Source organism: Oncorhynchus mykiss, chromosome 22, assembly GCF_013265735.2.
Source record: "Oncorhynchus mykiss isolate Arlee chromosome 22, USDA_OmykA_1.1, whole genome shotgun sequence".
Taxonomy (NCBI): Eukaryota; Metazoa; Chordata; class Actinopteri; order Salmoniformes; family Salmonidae; genus Oncorhynchus; species Oncorhynchus mykiss.
In genome coordinates, this window is record NC_048586.1 from 35,760,617 (window position 1) to 35,781,539 (window position 20,923).

The 20,923-nt window shown below is 42.1% G+C and overlaps 1 protein-coding gene across 1 annotated transcript; it reads left to right on the top strand.

Moving 5' to 3' along the window:
• Positions 1-8,564: 8,564 nt before the first annotated feature.
• Positions 8,565-19,928, top strand: LOC110501797 (inhibin beta B chain). Its single transcript, XM_021579634.2, has 2 exons — positions 8,565-9,693; positions 15,822-19,928. Exons 1-2 carry the CDS (start codon positions 9,294-9,296, stop codon positions 16,655-16,657), a joined length of 1,236 nt encoding a protein of 411 aa, XP_021435309.1. The 5' UTR covers positions 8,565-9,293; the 3' UTR covers positions 16,658-19,928.
• Positions 19,929-20,923: the final 995 nt, after the last annotated feature.

The window sequence follows — 20,923 nt, forward strand, 5'->3', positions numbered from 1 at the left end:
TAATGGCTAGCTAGGTCTTCATCTGTGTCTGGTGTTAGCTAGTTAATGGCTAGCTAGGTCTTCATCTGTGTCTGGTGTTAGCTAGTTAATGGCTAGCTAGGTCTTCATCTGTGTCTGGTGTTAGCTAGTTAATGGCTAGCTAGGTCTTCATTTGTGTCTGGGGTTAGCTAGTTAATGGCTAGCTAGGTCTTCATCTGTGTCTGGTGTTAGCTAGTTAATGGCTAGCTAGGTCTTCAGCCAGCATGGAACAAAAGGGTTGTTGAAAACTCTGACGCAGTTGTCATGTCAACACATCTGTCAGTGCTGCTGTGAACTGCGTCAATAAAATACATGCCAAAAGGGAGATGTGTATATATAGATTTTCCGTAATTGATGCAATTTCAATGTTTGTTGCTTTGCTTATTTCCAATTTGTTTTTATAAGTTTTTACTGAAACACTGTCAGTCAAGGCGAGCTCATGATTATTGGCTCCCTGCTCACTTAGCCTCCTTTCAAAAATGGTTGAGCATTTTTATCCCCCAAAAATATTATGGGTGATATTTTAATTGCTCAAAATACTATTTTACATGGGAATCAGAATGATTGTTTGGGACCTTTTAGTGGTTGGATATTTACCCATGTCCATTTGATCTGTTTCGCACAGTAATCACATCCAGATGAGAAGCCTTTGTTTAGGCATCTAGAAGTGAAAGTGATATAAAACACCTAGTATTTATTAATATGCTGTAATATGCAAATGCCTACAGCTAACCTGCTTGGTATAATATCTTGTAATTACAGTAAAATACAGTAGAAATAATTTTCTTACAGTTTAATAGGAGCATTTACTGTACTGTGTTTCATTGCCCCGGCATCATCGTGAATGTCTCAGTATTGTATTGACACTATCCAGAGATAGTCAGAGATATATCATAACATTTCTTGTTGTAATTAAACTTCTTTGTGAGGTTTAACTGCGGTTGGCTTCTAATATGTTGCATTACCGCCCCCAACTGAACTATACTATAGATCCGTTACACTTTACGATACGAAATGGGAAAGGGGAACCGTAAAAATATACAGTTGAAGTCGGAAGTCTACATACACTCTAGCCAAGTACATTTAAACTCAGTTTTCACAATTCCTGACATTTAATCCTAGTAAAAATTCCTCGTCTTAGGTCAGTTAGGATCACCACTTTATTTTAAGAATGTGAAATGTCAGAATAATAGTAGAGAGAATGATTTATTTCAGCTTTTAATTCTTTCATCACATTCCCAGTGGGTCAGAAGTTTACATACATTCAATTAGTATTTGGTAGCATTGCCTTTAAATTGTTTAACTTGGGTCAAACGTTTCAGGTAGCCTTCATCAAGCTTCCAACAATAAGTTAGGTGAATTTTGGCCCATTCCTCCTGACAGAGCTGGTGTAACTGAGTCAGGTTTGTAGGCCTCCTTGCTCACACACGCTTTTTCAGTTCTGCCCACAAATTTTCTATAGGATGGAGATACCTTGACTTTGTTGTCCTTAAGTCATATTGCCACAACTTCCTGAAATATGCTTGGGGTCATTGTCCATTTGGAGGACCCATTTGCGACCAAGTTTCAACCTCATGACTGATGTCTTGAGATGTTGCTTCAATATATCCACAAAACTTTCCTACCTCATGATGCCATCTATTTTGTGAATTGCACCAGTTCCTCCTGCATCAAAGCACCCCCACAACATGATGCTGTCACCGCCCACGCTTCAAGGTTGGGATGGTATTCTTTGGCTTGCAAATCTCACCCTTTTTCCTCCAAACATAATGATGGTCCTTATGGCCAAACAGTTTTATTTCTGTTTCATCAGAACAGAGGACATTTCTACAAAAAGTAAGATCTTTGTTCCCATGTGCAGTTGCAAACCGTAGTCTGGCTTTTATATGGCGGTTTTGGAGTAGTGGCTTCTTCCTTGGTGAGCGGCCTTTCAGGTTATGTCTTTCTAGGACTCGTTTTACTGTGGATATAGATACTTTTGTACCTTTTTGCTCCAGCATCTTCACAAAGTCCTTTGATGTTGTTCTGGGATTGATTTGCACTTTTCGCACTAAAGTATGTTCACCTCTAGGAGACAGAACGCGTCTTCTTCCTGACCTGTATGATGGCTGCGTGGTCCCATGTTGTTTATACTTGCGTACTATTGTTTGTACAGATTAACGTGATACCTTCAAGCGTTTGGAAATTGCTCCCAAGGATGAACCAGACTTACCATTTTGTTTTCTGGGGTCTTGGCTGATTTCTTTTGATTTTACCATGATGTCAAGCAAAAAGGCACTGAGTTTGAAGGTAGGCCTTGAAATACATCCACAGGTACACCTCCAATTGACTTAAACTATGTTAATTAGCCTATCAGAAGCTTCGAAAGCCATGACATCATTTTCAGGAATTTTACAAGCTATTTTCAGGCACAGTCAACTTAGTGTATGTAAACTTTTGACCCACTGGAATTGTGATACAGTGAATTATAAGTGAAATCATCTGTCTGTGAACAATTTTTGGAAAAATGACTTGTGTCATGTACAAAGTAGATGTCCTAATTGACTTGCCAAATTAACAAGAAATTTGTGGAGTGGTTGAAAAACGAGTTTTAATGACTCCAACCTAAGTGTATGTAAACTTCCGACTTGAACTGTATATATACAGTACCAGTCAAATTATTTGGACACACCTACTCATTCCAGGGTTTTCTTTAATTTTTACTATTTTTTACATTGTAGAATAATAGTGAAGACATCAAAACAATGAAATAACACATATGGAATCACGTAGTAACCAAGAAAGTGTTAAACAAATCAAAATATATTCTATATTTGAGATTCTTCAAAGTAGCCACCCTTTGCCTTGCTGACAGCTTTGCACACTCTTAGCATTCTCTCAACTAGCTTCACCTGGAATACTTTTCCAATAGTCTTGAAGGAGTTCCCACATAGGTTGAACACTTGTTGGCTGCTTTTCCTTCACTCTGCGGTCCATCACCTTATTCCACTACTTAAACCCTATCTGATCCTACCCCAGGCCAAAAGACTGAGAGGATGTGACACCACCACTTAACACATGCTGTAACTCTTCTGAAGTCAAATCTCATACCCCCAAGCAATGTTCCCTTCATTTGTTTTTCCGGCACTGAGCAAATTCCAGGTCTGCTGAGCTCAAACTTCTGTGCAACTCCGTGCAATTCTGTGCAACTTCTTGCATGCGCTTATTGTGAACACTGAGGCTGTACCCACTTTAAGTTACAGTTATAACAGTGGCCAAGTAGACAACTGTGGCTACTTGATCATAATGTACAGTGCATTCTTAAAGTATTCAGACCCCTTGACTTTATCCACATTTTATTACGTTAAAACGTTATTCTAAAATTGATAATTGTATTTTTCATCAATCTACACACAATACCCCATACTGACAAAGCAAAGAAATGTTTGCAAATTTATAAAACATTAACAAAAAAGGATATTGCATTTACATAAGTTTTCAGAACATTTACTAGTTTGTTGAAAGACATTTGGCAGCGATTACTACCTCAAGGCTTTTTGGGTATGATGCTACAAGCTTGGCACACCTGCACTTAAGGAGTTCCTCCCATTCTTCTCTGCAGATCCTCTCAAGCTCGGTCAGGTTCGATGTGGAGCATTGGTGCACATCTTTTTTCAGGTATCTACAGAGATGTTCGATAGGGGTCAAGTTCAGGCTCTGACTGGGCCACTCATGGACATTCAGAGACTTGTCCTTTGTGCGTTGCCTTGGTTGTGTGCTAAGGGCCGTTGTCTTGCTGGAAGGTGAACCTTTGCCTCAATCTGAGGTCCGGAGCAAGTTTTCATCAAGGATCTCTCTGTACTTTGCTCTGTCGATCCTGACTAGTCTCCCAGTCCGTGCCCTTGAAAAACATCCCCATAGCATGATGCTGCCACCACCATGCTTCACCGTAGGGATGGTGCCAGGTTTCATCCAGACGTGACACTTAGCATTCAGGGAAAAGTTCAATCTTCTTTCTCATGGTCTGAGAGTCCTTTAGCTTCCTTTTGGCAAACTCCAAGCGGGCTGTCAAATGCATTTTACTGAGGAGTGACAATTTCTTTGGCCTCACGACTTGGTTTTTGCTCTGACATGCACTGTTAACTGTGGGATCTTAAATAGACAGGTGTGTGCCTTACCAAATCATGCCCATTCAATTGAATTTACTACAGGTGGATCCAATCAAGTTATAGAAACATCTCAAGGATGATACATGGAAACAAAATGCACCTGAGCTCAATTTTGAATCATAGCAAAGGGTCTGAATACTTATGTAAATAAGGTATTTACATTTTTATTTGTAATTAGTTTGTAAACATTTCTAAAAACCTGTTTTTCACTTTGTCATTATGGGGTATTGTGTGTAGATTGATGAGGAAATGGTTTCATTTAATCCATTTTAGAATAAATCTGTAACGTAACAAAATGAGGAAACGGTCAAGGGGTCTGAAGACTTTCCGAATGCACTGTAGGTCTATCAGAGTGGCCTACCATCAAAAACAATATAGAAAATGCATCCCATAACATTTAACATGGAAATAGCTGTTCTATAATTCAGCCCACAGTAGCAACCGATGTGTGGTGTTCCTCAATGTAGGCCTGCATTCCGTGAGACTTTAGGAAAAAATATGCAGGGCTTGACAATAAGCTGTTTATCCACTTGTCCTTCAGACAAGGTGACTGAAAATGTGTTGTTTGATCCATGAAACCACTTCATTATTATTCCCATACCATTATTACTGAGAATCAGACTAATTTGGCTACCCTCTGCCTATTGGCTACTTATTCAAACCTGTCTCAAAAACCAACAATTTAAGACAGAGAAATTATGTTCTTTACCTGACTCGCTTTTCAAAGATGGCTAGAAACGCTCACGTTTTGTGCTGTTGTAGGAAGCAACCACTCCCCCATTGTTGACTAGAAATTAGCTATAACTGGGCTAATAACTAACTTACTCAGAAATAATGGGGCGGTAGGTAGCATTGGACTTGTAACCGAAAGGTTGCAAGATCGCAATCCCCAAACGGACAAGGTAAAAATCTGTTGTTCTGCCTCTGAACAAGGTATTAACCCACTGTTCCTAGGCCGTCACTGAAAATAATGTGTTAACTGACTTGCCTAGTTAAATAAATGTAAAATAAAATAGGAACAAATGTGCACATGTAGCTCTCACTTTGATCTCAAAACAAGAGCATCTACTCATGACCACTCATGCTGTAAACACAGTCCAGTTCAAAGTGAATGGCATATCTATTTGTATATACATTGTAGGGATATTGCAGCTCTGATTGGTTAAGCTGCACCGGAGTCTATAGAGTACAGGCTGAGTCATGCCTGTCAATGCAATAGAATCCTACTCCTGTTGTAAGAACCAACGCTGGAGATGAGAAGCAGGTTCAGGGAGTTGAACATTTATTGAACAGACAAGTGCCAGAACAAGACCATCGTCCGCACAGGGGGGGGACAAAGCGACAACAATGTTGAAGCGGGGAACAACCTCGGGAACAGACAGATATAGGGGAGGTAATGAAAGCAGGTGATTGAGTCCAGGTGAGTCCAATGAATCGCTGATGCGCGTGACAAGGGAAACAGGTGTGCGTAATGATGGTGGCAGGAGTGTGTAGTGCTGGACAGCCTGGCGCCCTCGAGCGCCAGGGATGGCGAGCAGGAGCAGTCATGACAACTGTGCATTCTGCCTACAAGAAAATCTCTTGCATAGTTCGTTTTGCATACTAAGTCTTGCATAGTTGGTTTTGTTTTGGTATGTTACATTGAAAGTGGCCAATATTGGCAATTCCCACAGTAGAAGGAAACGTTGATAGTGTTAATTAAAGGGGAAAAATAGAATGTTGAATGAAGTTCAATCTCATGCTTCTCTGCGTGGGCTGATATTTATTCTGCTGCTGCAGTCCCAGGGGAGCTGCACAGCTTTAAAGGGAACATTTCCCCCAAATACTTCTCTGCAGCTGCCACCACAACATTTATTTCCTGTGACTCACGTTCCATCTCTGCGGAACAGTTGATAACCATTGCTATGAAGCTGACCTTACTGAAACATACACTGAGTGTACAAAACATAGAGGACACCTTCCTAATATTAAGTTGCAACCTCCTTTCACCTCAGAATAGCCTCAATTCGTTGGGGCATCGACTCTACAAGATGCCGAACACATTCCACAGGGATGCTGGCCCATATTGACTCTAATGTTTCCCACAGCTGTGTCAAGTTGGCTGGATGTCCTTTGGGTGGTGGACAATTCTTTATACACACAGGAAACTGTTGAGCGTGAAAAATGTAGCACTGTTGCAGTTGTTGACACAAACCAGTGCGCCTGGTACCTACTACCATACCCCTTTCAAAGGCACTTAAATAATTTGTCTTGCCCATTCTCACTCTGAATGGTACACATACACAATCCATGTCTCACAATCCGTTCAGTCTATATCACGGAAAGGGAAGTTGTTCTTAATGTTTTGTCCATTCTGTATATCACTCATTGGCCTATCCCTCTGTTCAGGCACAGATCTACTATTCATCACAGGGATCCTCTCAGAATCCCTCACCCTTCATCCACCTTCCTCTACCTTCTTCACTGCCTCAACATACGACACCTTCTGCACTACTCTGACCCTGGCCACCTCAACCTGCCTCTCACGCACTGGACACTTCTGATCCAAAGATACATGGGCACCCTACAGTTGACATACACCATTTTTCCCACTGAGCTATTCCTCGGTCCCATGTCCTTCTGCACACTTCCCACATTTTGGAATCTTCCTCCTCCACACTGCTGCAACATGCCCATAAACGTGACACCTAGAACACCGCAATGGATTCGGACACAAAAGCTCTAACAGCATAACTCATATATCATAACATTACTTTGGCAGGAAAATGCTAAGTAAAATCTCAAAAGAACAGACAGCGCCAACTCTGTTTCACCACGCTTTCCACTGGGTCTACGTTGCACCAAACGGCGGGTATCACAAACACCAGGAATCTTCAACTTCAATTGCTCCACCTCCACACTTAACGCTACCCCAGAAATCACTCCCTTCAATGGTGCCCTGTTCCTAAGCGCAAAGCAAGATACAGGTCTTTCCCCCAAGTTGTGTCGCACGGAGCGCCTGATCTGAAGAAACACAAACAAACATCACAAGTCCACTTCGGGTTATCTTCACCGACGCAACAGCACCCACCATATTTTCCACCCAACGTGAAACCACCCATTGATCAGCCAAAAGGCCTGGTTCCACCCTCTTCAAAAATCTCACTCCCACTGGACCAAACCTATCTTTATTACAACCATGTCCATCAATGCAAGGCTGTAATTATGCTACAACAACATTTTCAGTAATGGTTACAGAAACGTTTTACTTGCTATGACTGTGCTGTGTTTTTTTAATATATTTTTTTAGCAACCTTGGTTGAATGCACTGATTGTAAGTTGCTAAGGACAAGAGCACCGCTAAATGACCAACATCTAAATATTAAAATGAAAACTTGCATGGGTAATTCTGGTAATACACTGTAAATTAGATTAACAAAGTACTGAGCAAAGGGTCTGAATACTTATGTAAATTTTACATTTCAGTTTATTTATGTTTTATAAATGTGTTAAAATTAATATAAAACTGTTTTTGCTTTGTCATTATGGGGTATTGTGTGTAGATTGACGAGGGAAATAAACAATTGAATCAATTTTAGAATAAGTCTGTAACATAACAAAATGTGAAAAACGTCAAGGGGTCTGAATACTTCTGAATGCACTGTATATTTTTGTTGAGTATATATATATTACTATTATCTCTCTCTCTCTCTCTCTCTCGTGTCCTTATGTGACTAACATAGGTCGTGCCTAGTCCACGACCACGCTTGACCGTTGGCTAATGCGCCATTTCACTTGTCCTACTAACCTACATCAAGGTATCGGAAGGTGTTGGTGTTTTTTGACAAACTGTTGCATGCAAACACTACTCAGAAATAATTAACAGAGTTTTCAGATGAATGGGCCAATAGTGTAGTGAAGGTGTTTCAACAAAGGATGGCGCTGTTTGTTTTCTTTTTTCTTGTGCGTAAAAACGCACGGATGGCACGAGTTTCCGGGAATTTGTCTTTCAATTCCAAGTTATCGACAAAACCGAGTCGTTCACTGACTGTCGGAACTTGTGAATACCTTACAAAAAAATTGATGGTGAAACACATTGGAATAGAATAACAAAAATACTATGTTCAATCAACCCCGAAAACTACAGTGAAGTGTGTTTAGGGTATGAGGAATCTTGCAGATATAGCTCCATCTTTATCAACATTACAATCTTTTTTTAGGCCTATAATAAAATATATTGTTTATGAGGTAATTTAGTGTAAAATTATAATAGAGAAATTGATATTCGGGGTTAAAAGGTGTCACTAGTATTCTCTCCATCCTGCGCTGCGCTTTTCTCCCAGCAACACTATCCCTTGCGCGCTGTTGGTGGAACTCCCCACGTGGTTTCAACTCCTGTATAAAAACTTTCGGTGTTAGGTGGCTCCGTGTCGTGATTGCAAAGGAGAAAACTGTAAAGATAACAGCATCTCTTACTGGGAGCTGAGACGTCCTATAGCCAACTCACCAACAGACAGAGAAGACAGTGATCAAGGGATCAGTTGGTTATGAAATGGATTGCAATTTAGTTGGATTCCTAAAGTTGCGCTTATATGATTGAATTGAATGTAAAGAGCAGTGGTAACCTTATATTTGGAACTTCACATCAGACGTTTCGAATACAAAGCCAGCGTACCGGTGAGATACGTTTGATAACTATGAGTGGTTTGCAAAGGATATGGACTGTAATAATTCGTTTTGATACGTTTGAAAACGCGGTAGAGCCATTCATTTAGTGATCATTTCAAATTCGCTGGTCAAGACCAAAACCTCTGGAATTGTGTTTTAGATGAGAAATGGACTAATAGTGAGTTTTGACAAAAAGGACCCAAGCCTAACAGGGCTGGAGATTAAGCAAATAACATAATATCTACAATAATCATTAGCTCTTGACAGCAACATCTTTTGGAATGCAAAAACTACATGGACTGTTTTGGATTACCGTAATTTGTGCATCAATCATCGTTCTATGTGTATTCCCAGTGGCGCATAGTAGGATCATTACCGTGATACTTGTGAAGTAGCCTAACCCTCTAATTTTGCGCTCTGTATTCAGGAACCACAATTCTTTTCCAGCGTGCTTTGGAATTACAGTCTCAAAAATAGAAAATGAGAAGATATAATCTCACACTGGCTTGTTTAATGGCTTGCATACTTTCAATCCGCGGTACCTTGGGGACAACGCGGGCGCGCATAACGGGGGCAGAGACTCAAACCGTCACCCAGGAGTCGTGCGCATCGTGTGGGTTGCCGGAGGCGTCAGAACGGGTGGACATAGACCTTCTGGAGGCAGTTAAGAGGCACATCTTGAACAGGTTACAAATGAGAGAAAGACCCAACATCACTCATCCTATTCCCAAGGCTGCAATGGTAACAGCGCTAAGGAGGCTTCACGCCGGTAAGGTACGGGAAGACGGGAGGGTTGAGATCCCCAACCTTGATGGACAAGCTTCCTACAGTAACGAGGTGCAAGGGGAGACGTCGGAGATAATCAGTTTTGCAGAATCAGGTAATTATCGATAATCGTATGATTCATATCACTAATTTGATCACCCCTTTTATCTACCTTTATTTCTAAGTTATGATTCATTCAGTGACACACAGTACATTGCTGTAAAATTCTCTATATTAAACTGTTAAAAAGTAAATGCTACCATTATCGGAATGAATGACATTAATTGAGTGGAGTGGTTTGTATTTGACATGATTTTACTGTAATTACAAGGTTTTTGTTTGCTAGGTATAGTGTTTCAACATTACAACATATTAATAAATAGTTGGTATTTTATATCACTTGCGCTTCTAGAGGTCTTAACAAAGGCTTCCAAAGCTCTCACATTCTTACGTCAGAATGAGACATTCATCCACGTTTCTCAAATGTAAAATGTACGATTAAGTTTAAGCATTCAACTCTGAATGGTTAAGGTTTGGGATATAAAACAAAAATCTAAAAAACAACTTTCTGTCACTGAACGTGCAACCTTTTGCATTAGAGGCTTACGCCTATCCTCCATCCCTGTCCATAATAACCAAACAAAACTGAAAGCTACTTGAAGGTAACAGCACGCACTGTTACCCCTAGTGGCCAGTTGACGTCCTCAGACATGGATAAACTTCTAATACTGACTTGTGTCACGGGTGACCTTCTTTGGGGTGGAATTACAGTACCATTAGAAATACAACAATTCTTTCCCTGCCCATAACATTTCCCAAAATGCACCATCATTTGCAGTATACTGCAGTAAATTGTTTCAGAGTATTTTTCTGTTGATAATACCCCGAAATTACTGGATCAATTACAGTTTTCCTTTACAGTGTAGACAATCAGCATGTTTTTCTGTACTCAGATATATTAAGTGCAATGGGTTTCCTCAAAACTTTTGAATAATAACAGCACATTGGAGATTACAGTGGACTCACACACAAGGCCAGATTAGCAAATCATAGATGGTTGTGCATCAGCAGTTTTTCTCTTGTTATGTCAATCACTGACAGTAACTCAATTAGCCATGTCAATGACCAATTTCTTGATTGGTAAGTTAGTCTAGCCAGCTATCTAAACATGTAGTAATCATGGCCGAATACCGACCAGGCACGCAGGGCACGTTCTAGGGGCCCAGACCCCCAGGGGGCCCCAATTAATTGTGTTTGTTACTTTCACTCAGATATCATTAACATAATCATGGCAGAATGTGTAGAAACACAGGTAATTAGCATTAAAACTGTAAAAATTACTCACCTGCCCTATGATAAATAATTAAAATTGCATATATCTTGCTTTAAAACTGCAATATTTTCTCTACGTTACCCAACCAAGGCAGGGCCCCCTAGTTATCATGTGGGCCCTCCATTTCCTCTCCTCCCCCATCTGATGATTATCAGTGCGGCAGCAGCAGGCTGTCTACACTTATTGAGAGCGGGCTCCTGAGTCCTCCTGTGGTTGGCGTTTGCATTTTTTTAAATATAAAAAATATATATACTACATATATAATATACAGTAAACTGTCTATTTAGTTTTTAATTCTTTATTTTGTTTCCCTCTTGGGCACCCTACGGGCTTCGGCCTCAGCCCCTGTAAGCCCCTTTATTAATCCGGCCCTGTATTCACACACTCTGTGAGCTCTAATCTATCATCAGTTAGATAACTGAAATCAATAATTGGCAGGTTAGTGAGGTGAGAACGTCCTATTTAACTGTTTTTAAAAAATGTTTAAAAATAGCAGAGGAAGCATAGATGCCGGTCCCACAGTACAACGCTGCAGCACAAACAGTACAATCAGCTTGGATGGATTCCTAGCTGTTGCCTTCGAATAGGAATGTTTTTATTTTATTTAACCTTTATTTAACCCTTTAACCTAACCCCCAACACTAACCTTAACCCCTTACCCATAACCCCTTTAGCTAACATTAGCCACCCAACTAACATTAGTGTTAGCGTCCTAGCTAATGTTAGCCACAACAAATTGGAATTTGTAACATATCATACATTTCGCAAATTCATAACATGAATGAATACATACCATATGAAACGTAACATACTAATTGGAGTGTGCCAGAATTACATTTTACTATGATACATCTACCTCTGAGTCCATGTTATGCAAGGCAATTATTAGGAGAGCGCCCCCGGTTGTGGGTTCGGGTGATAGAGAGGTGGAGGAGGAGGGTGCATGGTGAGCCCATATCACAGTTTTCTAAAGAATGTTTTTGTCATATAATGGTTCACCAACCAGGCCTCTTTGCTTTTGCCATTATTCACGACACCTTTGAGCCTTTGTGCAGCATTGTGCCATGGAACTGGCTTTGCTCCCTGTTCTGTAGACCCCCTCTGCCTTCAAGCCAGCTGGCACTCACCCCCAGAGCCCAGAGTCCAGGCTGCCAGCCAGGGCATGGAGAGAGGGACAAGGCCCCTAGAGCGACCTGGAGAGAGGCAGCTAGACCAGGCCCAGGCACAGGTCGGGTGATGTCACAGTCAAAGCTCAAGGTGTGATGCTAGGGGCCGAGGGAAGTTTGTGCTGGGCAGTACTGGATGACTGATAGGGGCCGAGGGAAGTTTGTGCTGGGCATTACTGGATGACTGATAGGGGCTGAGAGGAGTCTGTGCTGGGCAGTACTGGATGACTGATAGGGGCTGAGAGGTGTCTGTGCTGGGCAGTACTGGATGACTGATAGGGGCTGAGAGGAGTCTATGCTGGGCAGTACTGGATGACTGATAGGGGCTGAGAGGAGTCTGTGCTGGACATTACTGGATGACTGCGAAGTATCAGGTCAAAGTATTTTGTGAGGTGTGTGGGATGCTGTCCTGTCTTATTCACATAGTTTTCACTGCATTGTTTTCAGCCAGCTAGGAGATAGGAGGCAGCTATTGCTCTCAGTCACCAATCAGTCTTATACTGCATAGCGGAGCAGAGGCTGAGACTGAGCTCACTGCCAACGTTCCAGGTAAGGAACAGTGCCAACTGCCTGTCTCTTATGACACGGTCCCGCGGGCCCTCGCTTTGGCGGCGGGATTCGGTGTCCCGTAACCACGGGAGCGAAGCGGAGGGCAGGGGGAGATGTGAGCATCTCGATTGTCGTTGGTATAGCCGTTTGGACCGGTTGAACTCCCTGTGACTCCGGTCCAAGTAACGGAATTAAGACTTCATTATTGGATGTCATTAACTCTGGCCCAGTCCCCGGGGTGTATCCCAAATGGCACCCTATTCCCTATATAGTGCACTACTTTTGACCAGAGCCATGGTAAAAATGTGTGCACTATAGAGGGAATAGGGTGCCATTTGGGATGCATCCTTGCAGGGCTATAGGGCTGGCTTCTGGGTTTACTCTGGGACACAGCCTTTCATGAAGAAACATCAATCATGCCCTGTCTGGAGCCGCTCCAGGCATTTTCCACATCACACTCAATCCATGCACCCCCCCCCCCAACCCCCTCCCTGTGTGTCATTTCTCCACCACTACCACCAAAGCAGCTTACTAACTGCTGGCCAAATGGAGCTCACCCTGACCTGCTGTGATCTTTCCCCCTCTCCTATTTCCCTGTGTGGAATTCCTGGAGTGCAGAGCTGAGCGCTGTGCTCCAGCAGCCTAAGGGATGCCTGTCAGAGCCGTGTGTGTATGTCACTGCGAGGCGAGGCTCCTGTCAAAGCAGCAGTGCTCCGCAATGTGCGGTCTCTGTTGACACAGACTTTGAGTAATGAGCATAGCATCCTGCTACATACACCCTGCCTATGTTGCGCACATGCACACACATATACACACACTGACTGCCGGCGCATCTGCTTCCCTGATTTTTTGTCTGCCTGATTTCCCACCTGCTTACCTACCTGTCTGCCTAATTTCCCGCCTGTTTACCTACCTGTCTGCCTGATTTCCCACCTGCTTACCTACCTGTCTGCCTGATTTCCCACCTGTTTACCTACCTGTCTGCCTGATTTCCCACCTGTTTACCTACCTGTCTGCCTGATTTCCCGCCTGTTTACCTACCTGTCTGCCTGATTTCCCACCTGTTTACCTACCTGTCTGCCTGATTTCCCACCTGTTTACCTACCTGTCTGCCTGATTTCCCGCTTGCTTATCGACCTGTCTGCCTGTCGGCATGCCTTGTTGTTGTGTTGATAGCGCAGGTGAGGACACGCTGAGGCAGCTGTAGCTCCAGCAGTGCTAGCTCCACCAGAGAGAGAGAGGCCCACCCAGATGTCACCCTCCCTTCACCTGCCCTGCCCTAACCATGCCTGGCCCAGGAGCACATTGACCCCAGGCACACTCCGAGTCAGGCAGCACACCTCCTGGTTTAACTGGTCTCCTCCCTAACCTCCTTCCTCACCTCGCTTCCCCCCTCACCCTCCCACAGCCTGCAGTCAGTGCCTACCAGGGTTAAAGCACCTGGCTATGTGTTTTTGTGGTATTTGAGAAAAGAAAAGAAAGCTGAAGAGTTTTCTAGAAGGATGATTCTTAATCCACTTCAGCATCCATTTTAATGTGGCCACCCACTGGGCACACACTGGTTGAATCAATGTTGTTTCCACATCTTTTCAATGAAATTTAACCAACGTGGAATAGATGTTGAATTTACGTCTGTGGCCAGTGGGCAGTCTCAGATACCCTAACTTGAGGATCATTAAAAATGTATGTTATTTTTTCCCCCAGATGGGATATGAAGCTACAGATACACTCGACCACTTCGTTTTTTTTACAAGATCATATGACCATGCTTCAGACTGGAGTATCTTTGTAGTCAGAGATTCAGACTGCCATCTCTCCCCACCCAGCACTTCATTGCCTCACATACACTGTCACTCAGGGTACAGATAGAGAAACGCCCTGGCCTAGAAGCTCCCTCCACTGGGAGCTGTTGAGGCAAGCAGCAAGGCATGGTAGTAAATGAGGCGAGGTTAGATACTCCTTACCTCGGGCCATGACAGCAGTTAAAACAGGGGAAAACTGTTATTGAGTCAATGTCTTTAGATCTACACTTCTACATTTTAGATTTCTACATTTCTATACATACAGTTCTTCTTACGTACTTGATACTGCACCCTGAGGGTTCGATGTCGATGTTGCTGAAATGCATGCACCTTGTGCTTTTGTTGTTGCCACAGGGATGTGTTTGTTTGTGTGTGTGTGTGTGTTACTTTGGCTCCCAGCTGACATACTGTAGCGGGAGGCAGAACTAGTCTGAACAGGACTGTGTGAAATGAATGTAAAAATCACTGTTACTGGAATACGTTGTAAACGTAGGATTGCTTTAAAAGGACCATCTTTGGTGGTCAGCTGTTGACACCAACTCACGCTAATCAGTGTGTAAACAAAGAAATTTGGCCGCTTCAAATGTGCTCAGCTGAAGCCGATCCTGGCTAACCCCCAGACAGAACCCTCTCGGTTTTCACAGTAATTTGGAAGACATAATTAGGCTTCAAAAAAGATACGGCAGACTCCAAACTCCATTATACCTTAGACATTTGGAATCTCTTCATTGTGTCATTTTAGAAAGTGGCCAATGTCATGCAAATGTATTTTATTTTTGCCTCATCATGCTATTGGTTAGTTGGGCCACGCGCTCAATGCCAGGCAGTAGCGAGGCTGTCTCCTAATACCTCAATGGAGTCTTTATGCTGTCAGTCTCAGAGGCTCCGGGGAGCTCAAGGGGTTTCACAGCAGTGCCTCACACACACACACACACACACACACACACACACAATTAACCCCCTGGGGCCCGGGCCTTGTCCTCCCCCCTCCTCCACTCTCATAGTGTTCACAATCAGACCTGAGGCCAACTGGGCCTGCTCCCAGAACTGGGCTGTCAGGAGGAACAGACCATAAGGAACTAGGCTAACGGCATGTGATGTATGAGAAAGAGAGTGGTGATGGAGGAGAGGAGAGACAGAAGTGACTAAAGTACTCTCTTTCTGGCTCCCTGCTAGGGACTCCCTGTGAATGTTTGTCCACTTTTTTTCCCTCTTACAAATGACACTCATATGTAGTGTGACATAACTTTAATTCAGAGACAAAAGTTGTAAAACTGTGTGGATTTCATCCTCCTGTCTTGTTTTACTTTGTGAATCTTGTCAGTTTATTCTCTTGACCCTTGACGGTACGGTATATATCACTAAACCCACATTTCTCTCTCTTCTCGATTAGATGAGCTGGCTTCATCTCAAGCCTCTAAGTCCAGCCTCCACTTCCTCATCTCCAGTGAAGGGAACCAGAACCTGCATGTGTCTCAGGCCAACCTGTGGCTCTACTTCAGGCTGCTGCCCACCGGCTCCGAGAAAGGGCCTCGACGGAAAGTCACAGTTAAAATCCACTACCATGAGGCAGGAACTGGAGCTTCAGGTGGAGCCAGGGGAGGAACAGGGCCAGGGGCAGGGGGAGGAGGTCGGTGGACCCTACTGGAGAAGCGTGTGGACCTAAAGCGCAGCGGCTGGCACACCTTCCCTCTGTCAGAGGCAGTGAGGGCCCTGTTTGGTAAGGGCGGCCGGCGGCAGGACCTGGAGGTGCGTTGTGAGGGCTGTGAGGCATTCAACGTGGTTCCTATCTTAGTTGATCCAGCAGAACCCTCACACAGGCCCTTTCTGGTGGTCCGGGCACGACAGGTGGAAGGGAACCACCGCATCAGGAAGAGGGGGCTGGAGTGTGACGGGAGCAGTGGAGGCCTGTGCTGCAGACGACAGTTCTACATAGACTTTCGCCTCATTGGCTGGAACGACTGGATCATCGCACCCGCGGGTTACTACGGTAACTACTGCGAGGGAAGCTGCCCGGCGTACATGGCGGGGGTACCGGGGTCGGCGTCATCGTTCCACACGGCGGTGGTCAACCAGTACCGGATGAGGGGCATGAGCCCCGGCTCGGTCAACTCCTGTTGTATCCCCACCAAGCTCAGTACCATGTCTATGCTGTACTTCGACGATGAGTACAACATAGTAAAACGAGACGTGCCCAATATGATAGTGGAAGAGTGTGGCTGTGCCTGAGTGTCTGTGACTTCTTAAACTTTGAAGGTTAAATCAAACGACGATAGTCAAAATGTCTTGTACAAAAATACCTTTTTGTATGACACACATATAAATATATAGTTATATGGAAGCACACCAACAGGTACACACAAACAAGATGTATTTATGGTTCTGTTGTATTTATCTGGCTGAGCGAGGCCAGGTTCTGTCCATTCCATATTAAGAACTTAAGAGTTTTGGGAAGAGAAGGAAATGGTTGATCACCAAATGATAACATTTTTCTAGTTTGCCATTTCTAGAGGAAAAATAATGGTCCTTCATCTATTCTCTGATGAAGATGGAAAGAAAAGCGCTTAAGGAAGCAGCACACCAGGACATTGACAAAACAAAAGCACTGACAATGACAATTCATCAGCTTATATAATTCAGAAAACACCAGCACTTCCATAAAGAATGTCATAAAGACACTGTGACTGTCTGATCCTGTGGAATTATAACATAAACTGTATCAGCACGCGCTTATTATTGAATAAAGCTTTTCCAGGACTACACTCCTGTCCAAGTGAGGTAATGACACAACATTGACATATTGTTGTTGACATTGGACCACGTTCCTTCCTCCTGCTTGTGTAAGTGTCTGTCTGTCTGTCTGTCTGTCTGTCTGTCTGTCTGTCTGTCTGTCTGTCTGTCTGTCTGTGACCATGCTGCAAGCAATCGCTCACTGAGTTCAAAGGTGAAGATGGACCTTTGTGCAAACTGCACAACATACACTTAATCCTGAGAACAGAGAGTCCCCACTGCCCCTACTTGTTCTGATAAAGTGGACCTCGAAGTGGTGATGAGTTTTTTGTTTGGGCCCAACAGGGCATGATGTTGCAGTACAGCACTTGCAGACTAAACTCTTTAAATGCACACTCCCACTCCTAATAGCACTTGCATATTTAAATGCCTTCAAAGTGGTACTGAGTGTCCTGTCATAAATAAGTGCCACATGATCTATGCAATGTATAGTAATCCACCCATGCCCACCCATACAACTGAACATACCAGACTGAACTGAACTTTCTCCTCCTATGCTAATGTAACTCCTATCAAATACTTGAAATGTGATCTTTCGCTTCCGTTTTTTCAAAGCGAATGATTTTTATGACATTTGCACTGAAAAGTCGCGGGATTAGTTAATAAACAAACTGCCATTGAAAGTTATTTTTATAGAAGTAAATTGACATTTTTTGTTTAATAAAGTAATTTACCTACACAGCAAATTCTCCAGTGTTAAATCCACACTGAGAGTGTAAATTAACACTGACTGTGTTGGTCCATATCGGCACTGGAACCGTGTTAAATTAACACACTGATAGGTGTAAAGCCTAATTTCCCAGAATCCCTTGCCTTTTGAGTGAATTATAGAATTACCACTCCTGACTGTCTTTGTTAGTTGACAAAGACATGTTTGTTGCATTCATCCATTTTCAGTGAGTGAGATCCTGAGGGAATATTTTATTAAAATTGTATTATTTAACACAATACAAGAAGTATTTCATAAGGCCTTATTTTCAGGGACTACACTCTAAACATAACAATTAACTCTATACATGTTAAATTAACACTTATTGGTTTAAAATAACACCCAGTGTTGGTGTTAATAACCAGAGTTTTTCCAAAACTATGCTCATCATTATTATATTTCCCAGCATGGTCTATTGCAGGTTCATTTTAATAATTGTTTGTTTCAATATCTATGTTTTTGCATGTACATTAATTGATTGATTAATCCTATGCTTCTCAAATATAAATGAGATACATTTTCTAATCTAATTCAATATTTTACTTGGATTTGTTGCACCTGTTACTGAAATGGTTGTTACAGTTTAGATGCTTTAGGTAGTGTCATATTTCAGTCTTCCCAACCCTGGTAGCATATGATAAAAAATTCAGAATGTTAGATATCCCCACTCTGGCTAGAGTTCAATCGGAATTACACAGCATTATACAAGCCAGCATAATGTGACAGGTTGCATGAATAAGGCAAAAATGTTGGGTTGTTTGGATTACCCAACATGGGTTAATTTAACCATGAATTTAGTTTTTATTCACCTTCACGCTGGGTTGACCAAACAGCTCTGTCTTTTTTAATGTAATCTATCGGTTATTTTCAGGAGGCGGGACTTATTAAGGGCATGGCTTTTAGAAAGTTATTTTTGGCCATGTGAGATCAAATGTAATTCCTTTTGATAATGTAAGTTTGCACACTGCAATGTAACATTTCTATAAATATTATTGTACATTACATATTATAATACAAAAATATTAACATTATGAATTACATATAGCAAGAAAGTGTTAACTATCCTATTGGGGAAATCACATTTCTTTACGCTTCATTAAAGCTACCAAAGTGTTGGTGTTCAACCATAACATGAAATAACAATTCAACAGAACAGATTAACTGGAATTACATTTACTCTCATGGGTGGCCAAAAATAAATAGCTGAAAGTCACGCCCCTAAAAAGCCAAGCCTCTATGTCTTGTGATCTGACCTGCTGGGTCATATCTCAATAAACAAGTGTCAATAAACCAACCTTGGTCTTAATTTTTTTTAGAAAATAACTAAGTGACCCAATGCAACCCTGCCATTGGTTCATGCAAACAACCCAGTATTCTTTTGTTCATGTCCTCAAAATAAGGCCTCATGAAATACATATTGTATTTTTCAAATAATTATATTTTAATGGTGGTATTCACTTGGTTAAGACCACAGGACTGTAAGTGAATGTATGCAACAAGCTTGTCTGTCACTAACAAATTCAGTCATGGGTGGTAACTCCACAATTCACTCAAAATGCTAAGCACTCTGGGAAATATGCAAATCAAGCTTTACACTAAGCGGTGTGTTAATTCAACACTGCTCAGTGTCTTTACGGGTCCACACTTTCAGTGTTAATTTAACTCTGGGGAATTTGCTGTGTAATAATGGAACCAAAGAGGCCAATATTATTTTAGCTTGATCATAAGAGGCCTAATCTACGTATCAGGGTACACTATGATGATTCCATTTCTTAGTTCTATTATTTCCTTTCTCTATCTATTTTGTACAATAAACATATGGAACACTTAATTTTTCATCTTTAATTCTATTTTTTCAGTTTTTCTATTTAATAAAAATATATTTTTAGTTCCTGTTTCCGAAATAATTTAGTCATGTAAATGTCATCTGTACAGTTTATGTAAAATAAAATGTGTTTCCTTAAAATATTTTGTAACTTTAAAATAAATTCTTACTCTGCATTATTATTGTATTCTCCTGTGTTGTGGTCGAAATCCTTTTAGTGAGTCCTTTCAGGCACTCAACATTCAGCAGCTCCTAGATGTGGAAAGAAAACAAAGGCACTTCAATAGCAATCTGCATCTATACTGCTCCATATGTAAAACATCTCACTGTCAGTGTCAGGACTGCACCCTTTGCTTACTAGCTGTACTATTCCTCATCATTTGCTGAAGTGGTGAAAAAGCTAACTGGTACGCATGTAACTGTCTGTCAGAACAGTACTAGTTGTACCTAGCTGTCCGTCATGTGCTGAATGTAATACAGCTGAGAGACAGACTGTCACATATCATCTTCATTCCTGATGCTCCACAATCAGTGTTGTGCTGGTGGGTTGGGTAGGTTTCATTTGGGAAACAGTACAGATTTGAGAGATCCTAGGGGCAGCAGCGTGTAGCCAGATGGCCTTATTACGTTACAGCCAATGGGTTCCCCTGAAATAGTCTTACTTGACTGTTGCTGTTTATCAGAGCCACAGGCTAAGGTTGCCAGAATGACAGTTGTAGCTATGTGTACAGATATAGGATCTTAATTCGAGCCAGTTTACTACAGTAGGAAAATAATTCTGCAGCAACAGTAAATGTGAATTATTATGTGGATTATAATTAAATGGACATTTTTGGAGTGGTTGAAAAAACATTTGTCAGGGAAAATCGAGTCTGAAATTTCAAAGTGGATTTGACAAACTTTAGAAGCCTTTTCAAAGTTTAGATACACTACAAGTTTTAAATGTCTTGCATTGCAGGATCGTGCAACAGGGTGATCAAATTAAGATCCTTTATCTCTAAATACCATGTGCAAACAGAATGGGCCTGCACACCTACTAATCCGTCGAGTGTTTTCGCAATGCAACAATCTTCTTGAAACACAAGCGACACGTGCACAAGCACAAACCACGCGTTCGCAAAGACATTGCTTGAAATGTGTCCATGTGGATGTGCCAAGTGGATGAGATAGA

Excerpts from the sequence above, each read along its gene's own strand:
- LOC110501797 (XM_021579634.2), top strand. The coding sequence starts at position 9,294 with ATGAGAAGATATAATCTCACACTGGCTTGTTTAATGGCTTGCATACTT. Across the intron at positions 9,694-15,821 it reads AATCAGTTTTGCAGAATCAG|ATGAGCTGGCTTCATCTCAA; the intron begins GTAATTATCGAT and ends CTTCTCGATTAG.